The sequence below is a fragment of the Uloborus diversus genome, chromosome 3 (assembly GCF_026930045.1).
Source record: "Uloborus diversus isolate 005 chromosome 3, Udiv.v.3.1, whole genome shotgun sequence".
NCBI classification, from domain to species: Eukaryota; Metazoa; Arthropoda; class Arachnida; order Araneae; family Uloboridae; genus Uloborus; species Uloborus diversus.
The window spans coordinates 196620335-196638207 of NC_072733.1; the positions used below are offsets into that span (position 1 = coordinate 196620335).

At 32.7% G+C, this 17873-nt stretch overlaps 1 protein-coding gene across 1 annotated transcript in view; it reads left to right on the forward strand.

The window, feature by feature from the left end:
- The window catches only part of LOC129219366 (solute carrier family 4 member 11-like), a 718088-nt gene that overhangs the window by 371522 nt on the left and 328693 nt on the right, over positions 1-17873 (forward strand). The window contains exon 3 of the mRNA XM_054853742.1: positions 14571-14705. Coding sequence (XP_054709717.1) covers positions 14571-14705 — 135 coding nt within the window. The remainder of the gene's footprint in view (positions 1-14570; positions 14706-17873) is intronic.

Here is a 17873-nt window from a genome sequence, read left to right on the forward strand (position 1 = left end):
TACGTTTTCTCCCTATAGCCCGTTGGTTAAAAAATAAAACTCTCAGCGAATCAAAGAATTTTAGATTTAATCAGCTTTTGAAAAGCATTTTACGCATGCTTAATTTCTTTGTTCTGTTTTAAAAGAAAACTCCCTTCTCAAAACGTAAGTTCTAAAATAGTTTCTGATATTTGTTATTTCTTAGATTTTCAGTACTCGCTTTCCTCTGATTCTTCTGCTTTTCATTCTATTTGTTCATCAACATCATTTCAGCGATCTGCTATTTAACCGGCTTGATTTTTTTCCAATGAAAGAAAATTCCTTTTTAGCTCTTTAGCTCAAATGCTTTTTTCTTTCTCATTCTTTTTATTTTCCAAAATATGATTTAAGCAAACCCATTCAGTTGTTTGGACAAAAAAATGTTTTATTTCACTCAGGAATGAATTTTATATTTTATTTCACATACATTATTTTGTCAGTTTCCACTATTTTTCTGAAATGCCGGTTTTAATTCACCACTATTGATTATGGTTCACAAAATAATGAATTAAAATTTAATTTTAATCTTTCTTAACTCAAATAATATGAAAATTTTGCTGTTTTAATTTTTATAAACTTTTTTCCATTTTAAATTTCCTTACATTTTGTTTTATTTTTTATGTAAAAATAATGGTTAATTAAAACCTTTGACCGCGCAACGGACAATCAAGTATTTCTTCTGAAGAGTGTTTAAGATAAGGAAAAGAAAATTTCAAACAAATAAAAATAAATAAATAAATAAATAATCGCTTAATAATATAGATCCATAAATGCCGTTTTTCTTCGGAAGGAAAAAAGAGGCTTTTTGATTTGATGAAGTGAAGAAAATGTAAAAAGAGAGAAATAATAGTTAATAACGTTTTTAAGTAAAACTAGCTCATATTTCTATTCTTTAGGTCTCAAAGACTACTTCCGTGGGCTTAGAACCCTATCTTTGATTCTTTATTTCTATTGTTTGTTAAGTGAGACATACAGGTAAACGAGAAAACATCACTGTTTCTTAGTAAAATAGGACAACTTGCATAGAATTCCAAATAAAAGCATTTGAAAACGTTGAAAACAGCTGTTTTGAGGTAGTCAAGAGAAGCCTCTTCATCATTGTACAAGAAAAAAAAAAGTTCTCAAACCCGAAGAATGATTGACTAAACGAGAAATTCGAACGTTTGGTATACTTGGAAAAAAATCATTTTTGGATATCAAATATTAGAGCCACAGGTACTGCATTGAAAGCAAAACGCCTAGCTAATTTCAGACGGTTAAACAGCGCTGAAAATGTTACCCGATAGAAACGTATGAAACTTCCAGCTCAGCGATCTGTACAACGTAAATAGTTTTTTCCAGCCAAACAGCAACATGTTCAACATGCCTCCCTCCCCCAGGAGCAAGAGCGCACCCTCCTAAATATCCCCCCCCCCCCGTTATTTCTCCTTAAAAATGAAAAAAAAAATGCATATCGTTTGTTTAAAAATTTTAAAATTATATTTAAACTACAAAAAAAGTAAGTTTATAAAGTCTAAAAAGTTGTGTTTTTGATGTATTTCGTAAAATAAAAACTGCTCTTGCATTTACTACATCTAGTACGCTAAATATTTTATTCTTTTCTCATGTGAATAATAAATTTCATCCACATTGGCAAGCTATTTCCAATATTTTTCTGCTTGAATCTTGGCAGTTAATAAATACTCCCTAGTTTTCAATTTCAATGCATCTAACTTCTCGTGACACAACTGTTGGTCATATTCTTCAAGAACCCGTTCTTCAGTTGCAGTCAACAATTTTAGAACATGTTCTGCTGAAAGTGATCCCGTCCTTTACTGAAAAAAAAAAATGTTGTTGCTAAACACCTGAAGCATCTTCTAAATTAAAAAAAAAAAGTGTTACTCAAATATAACTTTTTATAACATGACTGTGCAAGTCGGACGGTGATAGCTCTGAAATTAGCATGAAGCTGTGAGATTTAGAAATATTTCTGTATCGATGATGTAGTATTTTTATTCAAGTGTAATACATGAGGAACTAGGAGCATCTTTTTGTCAAATTTCATGTTGGGAAAAATGTCTTACAGCTGTCGTTTTCTTTTGTGAAGATATAACAGAAAGCTTTGAATTACTAACAGATTATACCAAAGTTTCATTCTTTCAAAGAAGGGTAATGCAGCTGCTAATTTAAACCTGGGACTTTAATTTGTTCTACTCTTGCTCTACTTCTTCACCTAATTTCTCTTTTTAATTTTATTCTTAACCAACTTTGGTAATTATGCTAGGTTTTTTTTCTTTGATTTTTCATCCACTCTTTATAGCTTCTACTTTGTTTCGCAATTTTCATGTTTTCCTTAATTTCATAATTTATCTCGCCTCTTTTTTTTTTTTTGCCTTTCTGCAGCAGTTAATGTCATTGAGGCAATTTGTTTGAGGTTTATTAACAAAAAGAGAAATGTGACTGATGTTACATATTTCAAATAAGTTTCACAAAATTAAATTCAACTATTTCTAAATACTTCAGGGATTTATATTAAAGATATCATCATTAATTAAGAGAATATGACTTTTTACAAACTTGGGTTTGTTTTTGTTTAAGCAATGCAAACTTTTATACAATTTTGTGACTAATGTGACCTCATACTAACTAATAGTATGAGGCCTAGTTTAAAAAAAAAATGTTACAAGACAATTATAACAGTTTAAAATTTCTTTTTTGGTCTAATCTCTTCCTATGTAAACTAAAATTCAATAAAAAAATAAGAGTGTTAAATTAACAATTTCCTAAGCGAAAAAAAAAACAAAGATTAACTTTTAGAACTGCTTATCACACGAGCACTGATTAGTGCGGTGAAAATTTGCCGATAAAACTTACAAAAAAATGCGTTTATAACTTTTTTCGCATATTTTTATAAAAATAGTCTTCGTTACCTCATATGAAAGAAAAAAAAATTACTGATACAATGAAGGTTTTTTTTTATATCGTGATGTCCCTAGTTTCATGGACTTGCCCATTTAGATTAACTTACATCGGCACATTGATTAACCTAGATTTTAAGCTCTTTAGAACTTATATTGAAGAAATTTTACAGCATTGTAGAAGCATTTTACATAACAAAAGCAAAATTTTATTTTAAATTTAGTTTTTTTTCTGAAACTTTTCAAGTGTGTTTTGCTGTAATATTTTGTAACTTGTCACAATATAATGCCCTTTTAGTATTCGAAACTAAATACATACCACAAAACTTTAGCATTGTTTACTAAATAACTCCTCAGAGAGCATGACTAACAAAAGGGTTTGGTAAGTGTGCGAAGAACAATAATATGTGTAAATGCGCTTTCCCTTCATTGATGGTGTAGCGTTTCGTAAACCAATTTTCATATCAGCGAGCACTTACTTTAAATGTGATAGCTCACTTTCTTATAATTATTGACGTCAAAACATGTCAATCTGAAGATCCACTTTCGATATCAGACTCCCAAGAGGAAAAAGCTTTTATTCTGGTTAATCAAGGTTGAACGTACGTGTCCTACTTTTCCGTTTTCCTTCAAGCGCGTAATCATAGTACCGTATTTCTTTCATATAAAACAGTGTGCCATGATCCATCAAAGATAATTAACATTTAAGTTTATATGAATAACCGGGACTAAACAAATGTTGTTTAAAAAGTTTTATATAACATGAAAAACATATATATATATATATATATATATATATATATATATATATATATATATATATATATATATGGAACATTCTAATTGCGACGATAAAGTAGATATATTTTATGTCAGCATATCATGGGGTAAGTACTAGAACTAGGTAAATACAATCGAAGACGGATTCAGAAAGTATTCAAAGAGGGGACGATTGATTCTATGAATGTATATACTTTTTTTTAAATTCTCTAACCCCCTGCTCAGTAACATCAACATCATGGAAGATCCTCTCGAATTACGTTTTTTTTTGGGGGGGGGGATTTCCATTTCTAAAACATACCGGAGGAGTGCATTAAACTCCATCCCTTACCTTGACTGATCAAAGGTACTATAGTTGTTTTTTTGGAATTTCAATTTAAAAACCTTTTCAGGAGAAAACGCCCGAACCCCATCTAATGTCATCTAAGATTGTCTAAAACTGAGTTTTTTGGAACTTCGAAAAGTATCCTGTTCAAAGTTCCGATCCCCTATCACTGAAGTGTTAAGAGATGCGCTACAATTGCGCTTTCAAGACTACAATTCTGAAAAAATTGTGAGAGAGAGCCGTCTTTTCGCAACATTATTGAAGATAGTCTGAAATTACGGTTTTGGAACTTCCGTGTTGAAAATATGCCGAGAGTCCCTGCATTTCGACTCAAGGGGCGATCGTCCCCATCGCCCCTCCCTTGTATCTGTCCTTGACTGCAATTCATTATTTTCATACTACGGACTTCGAGAAAAACTTGACAAAATTAATGTTTTTTCCTGGTTTTTGCGGAATGTGACGACTTTATTTAAATGTTATTCAGCCGCCATATTTAAATTTTATTTATTTTAGATGCATTTGTTTTTCAAATGAAAAATTTCAGCAAAAGTGAAATAGTCGATTTTTCCAAATATTGTTGCACTCTTGTTATAGTACTCACCTTGTTCTAGTATTCAGCTTACGAAACATTTAAAATAGTTATGAATAATTATTAGTTTAACTGATTTAAAATATCAATCTGGTGGTGAATAGATTTCCTTGCTAATCACCAGATTACCTTATTTGCTCCGTTTAAGTGCGCAAGCAAGAGTTTTCCAAATTTTAACTAGATAATATGCACATTAGGGGTTTCCGTCTCGTTAAAGTTCAAAAGTATGGTACCGAAAAGAGCTTCAAAAGTATGACGTTAGATCTGAATGAAACGCAATTCGTTATGCTTGCAGCAAAAACCAATTGCTCTGCTATTCAAAGGGTGCTCAGATCTTTAGATTACACTAATAAGTAAGCATGAGTATGTTTTGCAAATTCATTTCTTTAATTGCAGTAACGTCTTATCTCGTTTATATCTATGTATTATAGATTTATAATAGATTGATTCTACCAACTAATTTGTGTGCTTGATTGTATGAAGGTCATTCCTAAGAAATTGAAACATAAATAGCAGCATGTTAGTTTCTTAATTGCAATAATATTTTAAACCGTTTAATTATTCCCATTACATTTTCTCAACTGATTGATAATTGATTTTATCAACTTATTTGTAAAATGCAACAACTATGACACCCCATTAGACTTTAATAGCTTGGATGGCTTTTTTGGGGTGGTATTTCATAGAATTCAAATATTTCCTTTACAGTTTTTCGTAATGTTTAAACTAATAAAATCAATCTTTTAATTTTCTAAAGTACTTATAAAGTTGTCTCTTTGCTGATGACTTTCTTATTATTGTACAGTGCAGAAACTTTAATGATAATAGTGTTTTAGCTCAGGATATTCTTAATCAAATTTTTTAATGGTCAAAATTACATAAGTTGAAGTTCAATTCTTCGAAGTCTAAACTTATGATGATACATAAAAAGTCTAGATGAGATCAGAATATTAATATAACTATTGGCAAAGAAGCTACTGAAGAAGTATAGAATTAGGCCGCTTCTTGATTCGCACTAAGACGCACTGCGAATGTGACTATCATAGCAGAACTAGATTTTTTTGACGTAAGGAGGTAAAAACAAGTAAAGTCCCGTCATACTTTGAAAAATTAATTCCTTTACCAATAAGTGGGTTCGATTTTTGCTGCTTTCCTATGAAACTTGCATTCAGTATTCACCCTTCCCCTCTCCTTGAAAAATTCGAAAAGACGGGTTTGGGTAGAGTGAGGCAGAAAAGTATGTAAATGAAATTAAATAATTCTCTACGTTTTTTATTAATATAACTCTGGACACTGCAAAGAAATTGTGTTTCAGTGACATATTTGCTGATAAAAGTAAACACCACACTGCAGTAAGACTTTTTGCTAGAATTACCAATACTGATAAAAATTACTTTGATTGCTTATATTGCTTAATTAACCAAGATTGCTTATTACTTTCCTCTGATAAGACATTTCTTTTCCTTTGCAACTGGGAGCTTGGGACAGAAAGACAAATTTGAAACAGATACTTGGGGCTCCGTCCCTGCTCTCTTCGCTCGCCAACCCCCATTTTGCTCCTGCGGTGGCCCGATGCGACGGTTGACAATGTTTTTTAAGTCCGGCCCTCCTAAATGTCCGGCCTCTTAGGGTTTAGAGGAGTGAGACAGGCTGGAATGACTTAGCTTGGATGTCCTGTATCCAACGGTTTTCAGTATTAATCTAAGAGACATTGACAGGTAGGAGGACACAGGTTTACAGACGCGAACAGTTTTTAATAGTACGGAATACAGATTATTTCTAGGTGAAATTCCATAACTTTTGTGTGAAATTACATTAAGATCGATCAGGTAGGTGTAAGCAAAACGTTGGTACTAAAATTTTGACGGTAATAGAAAATTATTTTATCTTTATATCATCACAGGTCTTAACCTCCTCGGTCCCGGCGCCCCCAGCAGGATACACAAGCAAAAAATGCCGCCAAGGTACATAAAATGCGTTAATGGAAGAACAGGCGTACACTACTAGCTATTTTCTTTTTAGTAGATGACAGTACTAAAAAAATGGTATATATTATTACAATTTATTCATAGCTTGTTTACAGTCAAAAGAAAATAGCATTTCCTAAGCAAAAGAAAATTGATGACATTCTGGAAGTGTCCTTATTTTTTAATATTTTTATAGTAGAAAATGATTACATTTCTTAAATGTTGTGCCCATTCATGAGAGAGTATCAAATTTGCACTCAAGTCTTTTTTTTTTTAATTTTGAATAATATTATTTCTGTGTCGCTTCTCTCCAGGATTTTCTCAAAAACAAAAATTAAGATAAACTTTTACACATTTTTATGTGTTTAGATGGAAATAATACGAAAAAAAATGCAATCTGACGTGTACATCACATGATTTCTTTTTATACCAGTTTACTGATAATAGTGCCTTGGAGTAAGCAAGGAAACACTTTAAATATTTTTACAACTAGCTCGTCAGGATGCAAAAAAAAAAAAAAAAAAAAGCTTTTTACAGAGATTGATGATCCCAATATCGACAATTTTAACGTGATTCAATGGATTACTCTCCAAACTCCAATAGCGCCAAATTGAAACCAAATTCGAAAAATATTTTTTTCGCTAAATTTGTCACCAACCTGGCGATATATCGCCAAGTTGGCAACAAAACTTCGCTGACAAAAAATTGGCGATGTATCGCCAAGTGTTCGCCAAATTTTAACATCACTTATGTTTGCATTGATATCAACACTGATTTTCCAGAAAAAAAGGTTAAAAGACCCGTTTTGGAACATCCGAATACAACCAAAAGGAGAGGCGCGCAACTAGACATCACTAGGAGTCTACATACCGAATTCCACCTTTCTACTACAGGCCGTGCTTGAGTTATGCGAGATACGTACATACATATGAATACATAAGCACATACAGACGTTGTGAGAATACCCGTTGTAATTTACTTGGGGATCGTCAAAATGGATAAAATCAGGCGTCCATACGCTCTTAGGCGTATATGCACGTGCAGGAGGGTCAAAACTCACCCAGCATTCATTCAGGGATGAGTAAAATGCAAAATTAGGAGGAAATTTGAGGAACTTTTTTTCGCGAATACAAATACTTCCTTGACTATGTAAAAGAAAGTGAAAATCATCATTTAAAGGTGATTTTCGGCATCAGGAGTAAAAGACCATTGTGTCAGTTTTCAGATATTCGTACGTAAATTTAAATCATTTACCCAACTTTAATCATGCAGTCAACATAAATGATTTATTTTTTCTCAGCAAAATACTGATATTCTTGCATTTATAGCTATAAAAGCTATTTTTCAAGTAATCAAATCATTTAGCTAAACTTGAATTTCACACCCTTAAAAACAAACTACTTAAACTTATATGAAAGAATATTCGTGATATTTTTTACCTGAAAAAAATGACTTTAAAGTAAACTTTTGTGTACCTGTTCTGTTTCGGAAATCTTGCAGTTCACTGATATTAACTGAGCTCGTAATATTGTCAATAGGCGTAGGATGTTATTGATCATTCTTTCCTAAACTTTAAAATGAGTGGATGGATTAAGGGATGTCAAAGTATGTTATAAGGTTACAAACATCTCAAGGCGTTGCATTTTCCAAGAAGAAAATTTTAATCTTTACAAATAAGTAATTAATTACCCTCAGAACGTTCTTATAAATTTATTTCGAAGGGAAAGGTTAAATGTTCGAAGGTGATAAAACCGGATAGTTTTCAGACGAAAATAAACGATCAAACTACAGCTTTGTACTCGGATCTATAAGATTAAATAAAGAAAAAAAAGATATATATATATATATATATATATATATATATATATATATATATATATATATATATATATATATATAAAAAAAAGTGAAAAATATTGAAAAGAGCACACCAAGAGCCCATAGATGCGCTAATTATCGGAACTTGTTTTCCTAATTAGTCGAGGCGAAACCCCCTGCTTTTAGTTTTAGGTTTAAGCTCTAGTTTATTGTTTTTAGCTTAGCAAGTGGTGCTTTTGCCCATTGTTACTCTATATTACATGTACTGGAGCTTAAACATTCTCTTCTAGTTCATAGTTAAGATTTTGGTCTTTTGACCATAATTAATGAATCCTCCACGGCTGATGAGCTCTGGATTCACTCTTTATCTATTCCTACTTGATAGCTGTTTGCATTTTTCCTTTTTATCATCATTTATTATGTATAATTTGTTTAATATTTGAAATTCTGATATATATATATATATATATATATATATATATATATATATATATAGTGAATGTATAAATAAGTGAATTATTAAGTGATGAATAAATTCATAAGTGAATACGAAAGTGATTTAAGAGTGATTCAATAAGTAAACGAAATAAACTATTTCACTTTGTTTCAACCGCTATGCTCCATCCACTTTGCTCCGTATACACTTGAATAATTGTGCAAAGTAAGGTGAGTTGGGGGAAGTGCAGCCCTTAAATTGTACAGTTCGGCTTTATTAAGGCGTAGACATTACAAGACTTGATACAAATTTTTTAATTTTTATTTCTTATGTTACCTGTTTTAGTGCGTTTTCCAAGACATGAGCCTGTTAAAATCATTGCAGGTGAAAATTTGAAAAAAAAAAAATAAACTATTTTGCTCTAGGGCCGCACTTTCTCAATAAAAGTGGGGCAAGAGCATCACCCATCTGAATTGTTTTTAAAAACCGTTTGAGAAAATAAGGGGCAATTGCAATCAATAGAGTGTTTTTTCCTAATTAAAAACGATTTTTTTATTTTTATTTTCACCTATTTATTGGGAAGTAATTACATTTTTCCTAACGAAACCTGTCAATGTAAAATGAAGAACGTTCAAGGAGCAATGGATTATTAAACAAAATTATGAAGTTTTTATTTTAAATTAAATAAGGAACATGAAAGATAACTTTTATTATGCTAATAAGCTTAAAAAACCAAAAACAAAACTTGAATATCAACGAACTTATAAAATATTAACTTAATAATACAAAAGGTAACTATACAACTGACAAAAGGTAACATGTCTTTGGCGAACTTGAACATATATTTTTGTATAAGTACACTTAGTATAGTAATTAACAATTTAATTTGTATTATATTCTGAAAACGTTACTTGGAATATCAAATTTCCTCTACGATCTGAAGAGGGATTTGGAAGGATTGATACAATGTCGTTGTCTTGGATCTCGCTAACGTCAGTGCCTCAGATTGTCGGTAATCATGTGTTCTATTGCAACAGATATTGCAGGTGGCCGGCCCATCGTTTTGGACTTCACTCCACGCCGACCTTTCAGACGATATTGTAATGTTGCCCGCGATATTTTGAAATGCCGACTCGCGCCTTTACAGGTTAGGGTACCTGAACGTATCGCTTCTAAAGCAGCAGAAAGTTCCTCCCGACGGGGGGGGGGGGGGCAGGAGCCAGCTTTTGACGTTATTCTTTTGTAATTCCGCACCATTTTTACTAAAAATATAAAAAATTGGAGCAATATAGACTAGTGACACTTATTGTTAGTTAGACAATGATGCAGGGTTTAAAAATTAATTACATTGCTTCATTAAATCGTTGCAAGCAAATTATATCTGTCATAAAAGAACATTGCCAGATTAATGGGAAAGTGCAGCCCCGAAAAATGCGAGGCTGCACTTGCCCCTTTTTTTCGGGCCGCACTTTCCCAGTCGTATAATTTTCTGGGGCAAGTGCAGCCCTAAAATTAAATGATTTTAAAGTAAAAAATAATGAATCTCAGCTTTAAAAATACGAAAAGTAGACATGAAATAGTTGTACTTACGTTTTGGAAGCACGAAAAAGTGAGAACAACAACAGAAGAAACGATGATTCCTCGAACCATAACAACATGGCACTGTAGTGGGAATGAGAAAAGTTAGGAAAGAGGGAGGGAATAGAGTTACCATTCAAGTAGCGCGATCTAACGCAAGCAGTGCAAAGTAATAATGTTTACCAAGCTACCCAGATGGCAGCAGCCTTGCAGATATTACCGGTGTCTGATTATTAATCTAAGCAGCACTTGCCCCAAAACCGCACTTACCCTAACTGACCTTATAAAAAAAAAGCTTAATATCAAATAAATAAATAATGCACCAAATATTAGTAGATCGCAGTTAGTATTTCAAATGGTTATAATACGAGCTTTATCATTTAGTCAGAACAAACATAATTTTTCTCTAATCATCTAGTATATATTAGAATATAATAAATTTCAAGGTATTCCTCAATTCCGAATTCTTAATTAGCGCTCAAAAACGCAGCTGCTGTATTATCCGTCTTGTTTTTTTATTCTTAATTTTTATTATTTTAGTGATTCATTACTTTTTAGTTCTTCCTTTCTTTTGCAAAATATCGTTTTCATGTCTAATAGTGTTTCTTTCTTCTTATTTTTTTCATTTAATTTTCTTAATTTTTTTAAAAAAAATTATTTATTAATTTTTTTCACAAATTTTTTTTTTGGAAATGTTGTGCCTATTCTATTATAATAATGACTTGGAGGGGGGATTTTTAGAGATTGTAATCCTTATTCTTCTGATAGTTTTGTTTAAAATATATAACAACCGTTTCTTTGCTAAATATTTTTGGATTTGAAAATATTTTATTTTATAGTTGCTAACATACGAAGAAAACCCAATACCATATTTAAAACTCTAGTATAAGAGAAAATGATTACCCCCTGCTCAATTTTGGCTGTTTTTTACACACTTACATGAAATTCAACTCAATTGCAAAAGAAGAACTAGTAATTAAAGAGTGACGAAAGTTCACAAGATTGTTGATCCAAATCGGGGTTTAGCGAGTAAATTTAGTTGAGGTTTGAACACTTACCATTTTTTATCCAGATCCTGAAAAATTATCATTCTTTATTAACCATTGAAAACTTAACAATAAAATCAGCATGTACTCCAAGTACTACAAAAAATAACAAATGTTGCCACAAAATATATTATTACATACATAATTTGTTTAAAAAAAATATTTACGTAGTTCAGATTTTTAAAACTGTTTTGGCGCTCCGGACTGGACCGCAGTTTTTCAGTTGTTGACTGCTGATCTAAATAAGTGGGATCGTATAACAAATTAGAAACTAAATTGCAATTACATTAATGTTTATTCGAGTGAATATATCTTAAGTGACTTGCATTACGATTTCTTAGCAACATTTTTTTTTTATCTGAGCCAAGAGTGTAACATTTTGTTTTATATTGACTAAATTGTACAGTTGATAATTTTGTACCATTATATTAAACCTAACTAAGAAATTTGAGCCGGGCCAAATCTTACAAAACTGATATTGGTTCATCCACCCTTAGACATAGGAGGACTTAAAAAACACACTAACATAAAAAAAGTTATTATTTTACCCAAAGTATCCTATCAGTTAGTTTTTATATATGTGTCATGACAACTGCTTAGGAGAAATGAGCTGGGGAAGGAAAAAAAACAGTTGAAATCGGCATCACATGTAATTTCATAAACATTCTATTGCCAAATGAGCAACAGATGGAAAAACTGTGATTGATATGTTAATGTATGCTGCTTATCGTTTAAATATACGTTTATAGATAAAACGCGTACGGTAGCTTTAACAGACACATAAACGCAGTTTATACCAGAGCACATGTCCGTACACTGTTAAAAATTCAGGAAGATTTTCTGGTAATTGTTACTGTAAAATGCCGGACTTAACGCATCGCTGATATTTACGGTAATTTATACCGGAGAAATAAGCGATCCCAGCGCCAATTTGTTGCTGTGGCCTACCGAGAAAACCGTAAAATTTTTACAGTAACATTTGATTTTTACGATAATAGTTACTGGCAACATGGATGCCAGTAACAATTACCGTAAATTTTTCGGAAAATTTTTAACAGTGTAGGAAATTCCACTTCATTGGAAAACTTGAAGAACGCATTGGAAAGCGTTCATCTTTGCAGTGTTTCTGGTTTCGAAAACTATTTATTCTCCACCATTTTTATCTATCACCAATTGCTTTGTATTATGCTGGTGCTTCACTTACCCTGGCGTCCCTGTCAGAACTCAGGAAGTAGGCACCCAGCCCCGCACACACAATATTTTGTGCAAATATAACCTAACTTGTAGTTAAACTATCTCTAAGTAACACAAGAAGCACAGAAACTGCATTTTAGAAAGTTGACCAAGAAACTCATTAACTTTAGACTGCTGCTAAATTGCTTGGAATTAATACAGATTTAATAATAACAAACGCGCCTTAATTTAAAAATGCATGTTTCAGAGCCATTATAAATGCAATGATTTCAAAAATTGTCAAACAATTAACTTCTTTTGTTTTCGCAAATACTTCCAGGAAACGTTTTTGCAGTTAAAGTACGCAATATCTTTTCCAAAATATGAAACAAGGTATAAATTTTCTTGTATTGAGACTACTTAATAGTTTTGTGTGTAGGTGATTTTATTTATAAGTACAAATATTAAATTTATTTTACAATAAATAAATCATATGTATGTGCGTTTCAGAGTATAAATTGCACAACGGAATTAAAAATATTGCTTAAAAGCGCTCAACGCAAATCCAGCAGGTATGATTTCCGTAAAGGTATTCTGAAAGAAAAGGTAAGGGCGAAACAATTTTTCTTCCTAAGTGGGACCAAAAGGAATAAAAGTTCCCAGCTGACACAATCCGGTAATAAGCAGTTTGGTCATGTTTAAGCAAGAAATGGTCCTTCTAATCATTGCAATAAAAGGGAGAGGAGAGAAAAAAAATGTAGTTATGACATCTGAGTGTCGCGTATAAAGGCGGCAAAGCCGGCTGGATGTAGTCCATGTTTACGAGAGCATCTGTAGCTGCATGAATGATTTTGGGCCGACGCCGTCCTATTGGCGGGATCCTTAGAGGTAGGAAGAGGTGGAGAGACGCTATTGATCTCCGCATCCTCTGCGTTTTTCGTCTCACTCTCTCTCTTGACTTCCATCACCTTGGCATCCCTCCGTACCTTGTGCACGTGCCGGATCGGGCCGGAGCTTTTATGGAGGTCGTGTCCGGCCAGGGCTGGCCCGAGGCCGGGCCTTGGCTCCGCGGGGCCAGGTTCGCCTCCTGGTTTGATGAGGACGGCGGCTTTTACACACAATTTCTACAAACATACCTTTAGAGTCTGATGAAATCTTAATTCGATATTGATAATATATACACAGTTCGACAATGTTGATGTTTAGAAAAAAATAGAATTTTATATAATCGTTAAAAGCACCAGCATTTCCAGAGATATTATATATATATATATTATATATACCTATCTATATCGTTAGAAGTGCCTCGACCTTATATTTGAGACACGGAATTTTTAATTATAGAGATTAGAAAAATTATTTATACCCTACTATTAAAAAATGTTGGAGCAATTTTATCTGGTGGAATTCGATTCCGGTGAGCTTTCAAATGTTTAAAATTGGAGCATTTGACCAAAAAGTCGCTCAAATATCTATATATTTTAAACTCATGTTGATTGTTTAAATCTCAAATAATTTATAAAATCATCCCTCGAGAGATATTTTAAAAGTTTCGGAAAATCATACATTCCCCGCCCGGTTGCCAAAGTGGTGAAAGAAGAGCCAAACCTCCAAGGGATACACATCTGTTGTTTTTTTTCGCGATGTCCGTTGACCATGTGGTGATTCTTCCGATGTCCGACATGGGGCAACGTCTTCAGGAGGAAGGCATCAGCAACTCCTCTTCTCCTGAGGACGTGATCCTCTCGGTGGCTGAGATGGAACGGCACCTTCAGGAGGAGGCGCTCAGCCGCGCCTTCTCAGCTGCAGGCACAGCTCAGCCTCAGCCTGGCTGCTCCACTGAGCAGCACTCGCCACAGGCCGAAGTAGTGCGGCTGCGGTGCCGGCGCCGCAGTTTTCCCGGATACCCCTCGGACGATTCCCTGATTTATTCTGTCTTACAGAGGCTGCCCATGAAGGACTTTGCGGCCGAAGTGCGAGCATCCATGGACGTCGATCAGTTCCTCAACCAAGCTGTGCTTCTTCTCGACGTGCAAGAGACTTCTGTCGAAGGAATCATCGACAAGATGCTCCACAAGGTAAGCTTTTCTATTCCACCACTACTTTTTCAAACTTCAGTATTTTTTTAATTCAATGACAGTCTCTTTTCGTCAATCGATAAACAAAACTATCATGCTCTGTGGTAGCAAACACCAAAAATATATGGTTTATTCTCCAGAAAACGTAACTTTTGAACGCAAATATTTTTCAATTTCGAAACCTTTTGTTTTCTTTCTTTTTTATTCTTACATGAAAGTGTTACCTACTAGAAGTTGGCCCAGCTAAGTTCCAATAATTTTACTCGGAAAAAAAAATAATAATGCCTTGTTTACGGGGAAAATAAAATATATATATATAAAAGCTTTTAATGTTTAAAAATCAAGGCCAATCAAATGTCAAAGTAGTAATTTTGTTAAATGTGCACACAATCAACTATTTTAATGATTAGTAGGAATATAATATTAAGCTCTCTTAATTAAAGTACGGCTTAGTTAGAAGTTTCAAATATATGTTTAAAAATAGTATTCAGTAAATTTGAGGATATATTGGCAATTTATAATTTTGGTAGAATGCCTATAATTGATGTATTTCCCCTCCATCATTTATTTTCACCTCAGAAATAATGACATTGATAAGGTCTGTCACGGAGGTGATATTCACGGAGGTGAGGAATTTTACATTAATATAGGCCTAAAAAGTTTTCAGGGAATTATTTTTCTTCGTTGCTGCAATCTGCACATGTTAAGCATATGTAAATATGTTCACTTCGTTTTTAACATTAATTTTTATCCCTGAAACTCAAGTTCACGGAGGTGAGAAATCAGAATAACCAAGCTAAGTTTTTACAGCCAAACAGCTTACAGCTTCTTGTTTTTCAAAAAGTCTTGTTTTTCAAAAGTTTCAAGAGTCTCACAACTTCAAATATGTCTGAAAATAAACAAGGGGACTCCCATGTATGATGGAAAATAAAGTTTGATGGCAGTACTGCCACATGTTAATGAAGAATGGCATTTTGTGTTTAGGTAACGGAGGTGAGAATTTATTGTGTGACATGAAATCTTGTCCTACTAAAACGAACTAAAACGCAATATTAAAAAATTAAATACACTTAAACAATTAGTATTTGAGACACTTGGTGAAAGGAAAATAAATAAACAAGTATATACTTTTAATTAAACAAGTTATTAAGCAACAAACAGTCACACAAGGTGTGTGACATGCCACGGAGGTAAGAATTCACATGTTGTGAACCACAAATATAATAAAATAAAAATCATTATTAAAAAAATTGTTGGCAGGTTCAAATAGATATATTTTTAATGAAATTAAAAATCATCGTTAAATGAATTTACCTTAAAGTTTTTACTGTAAAAGGCGTGTGACAGAAAAGTTACACTTTTTGGAGAATGACCCATTTATTAGATTTTAGAACCCAAACATTCGATTGACTTCTACCTCATACTTTAAATAGTTTCCGAAGTAGCAGGAGTGCATCGAAAACTTTTGTTTTATTTAGCATAAAACAATTCGCTTACTTATAAAACGAGTTTTTTTTTCTAAACGTAAAAAATTGTAACTTCTCTTATTAAGGAGAATGGAATAATTAGCAAGACGGTGTAAAGAAGGTATTGACTTACATGAGAACAGGTTGTAGACTACTTTCTTTTACTTTTCCTTTTTTAAACGTGCTTTATTTTCTCAATTTTTACCCTTTATTGGAAATGAATTTGACTGAAAAATCGATGCAAAATCGATGAAATTTTTTTTTATGTATTACTAATACACAGCTGTCTCATACATACAAAAGTGAAGTGTTTATTTGTTACTTTATAAATGTATCGCATTTCATGCAATTGTAACAATGTCCTTATTCTACATTTTAGAACGCTACTGGTAGTAGTACTTTCCTCTGGAGGCTAACAACCTGTACTACTTAAATTTAAGCCATAAAACTAAAGAGTGATACAATTCAATGATTAACCATCTGATAAAATCGAATAATACGACGAGACGCTAACAGAGGAGGAATTTTTGCCGCCTTCATTGAATACTTAATTTTAACGTTTTGTTATTTAAATGTTAGAATACAGCTATTTAGACCAGAAAATGATTCAGGAAAATGAATACCATATCCTGTATTAAATTCTCGTAGAATTCAAAGAGAAACAAAACATTATCTGTCACAAAAAATCCTGCATGAATTATGTAGTATTGAAGACAATACAGATTAAACCCCTTGTTCGGGACCAGGTGCATGTTTTACGAAGTTCGTAACATATTTGACAGGATGACTGAAAACCGGGGCTGGAAAGAAACCAGTGTTTCATGTTACTATTACCAGCCCAACGTCCTTGAATAAAACCTAAACATAATTCTCAATTATTCATTAGTACATATTCTAACAAACTAAGACTGTGTAGAATGGAATTTTCAGCCTTACTCGGCAGAAGGGCCCAAATACTACAACTTTATGACAAAAAACCCCATAATCGTAGTCAAATTATAATTCTCAATTATTCATAAGGACATATTGTAACAAACTAAGACTGTATAGAATGGAATTTTCAGCCTTACTCGGCAGAAGGGCCCAAATACTATAGCTTTATGACAGAACATGCGGTAATCGTAGCCAAATTATGAAACATGCCCATCTCATGAAAGATGTTATCAAATTTAATGTCATGTGTACAAAAGTTTAAGTTAATATATGTAGCAATTATTTTACCATAGCTGGTTTTCACGAAAAAATAAAGTGATTTTTAACTTCAATTTCAACACCTCTCACAGAGAATTAAATGTGAGGGTTTGCCCATTAAGGGGATTGAACTTTTCAATAAAATAGAGAAAAATGCATCTGTTGGAATTCTCGCGTTACTATTTCTAAGCATGACAGCTTTCCATGTTTTTTTTATGTAGATCAGTTATATATGGGAAATATTTATTTTTAGTGCCACAGTAAAGAGTTAACTATCATAAAACTCATCATATCTGCTAATCATATTCCAATACTCTAGCTATAAACGTAATAAGGCACTTGAAAATCGCAGCAGTAGCATGATTTGGTTTATTGGTCTTTGAGCTATTATTTAGCCTTGGAGGGTTTTTTTTTTTTTTCATTTATTAAATGGAGCCTGTTGCATTTTTGAAAAGAATCATTTTGTTAAATCTTAATAGTAGTGCAAAGACGCTAAACAATAGTCCTGACC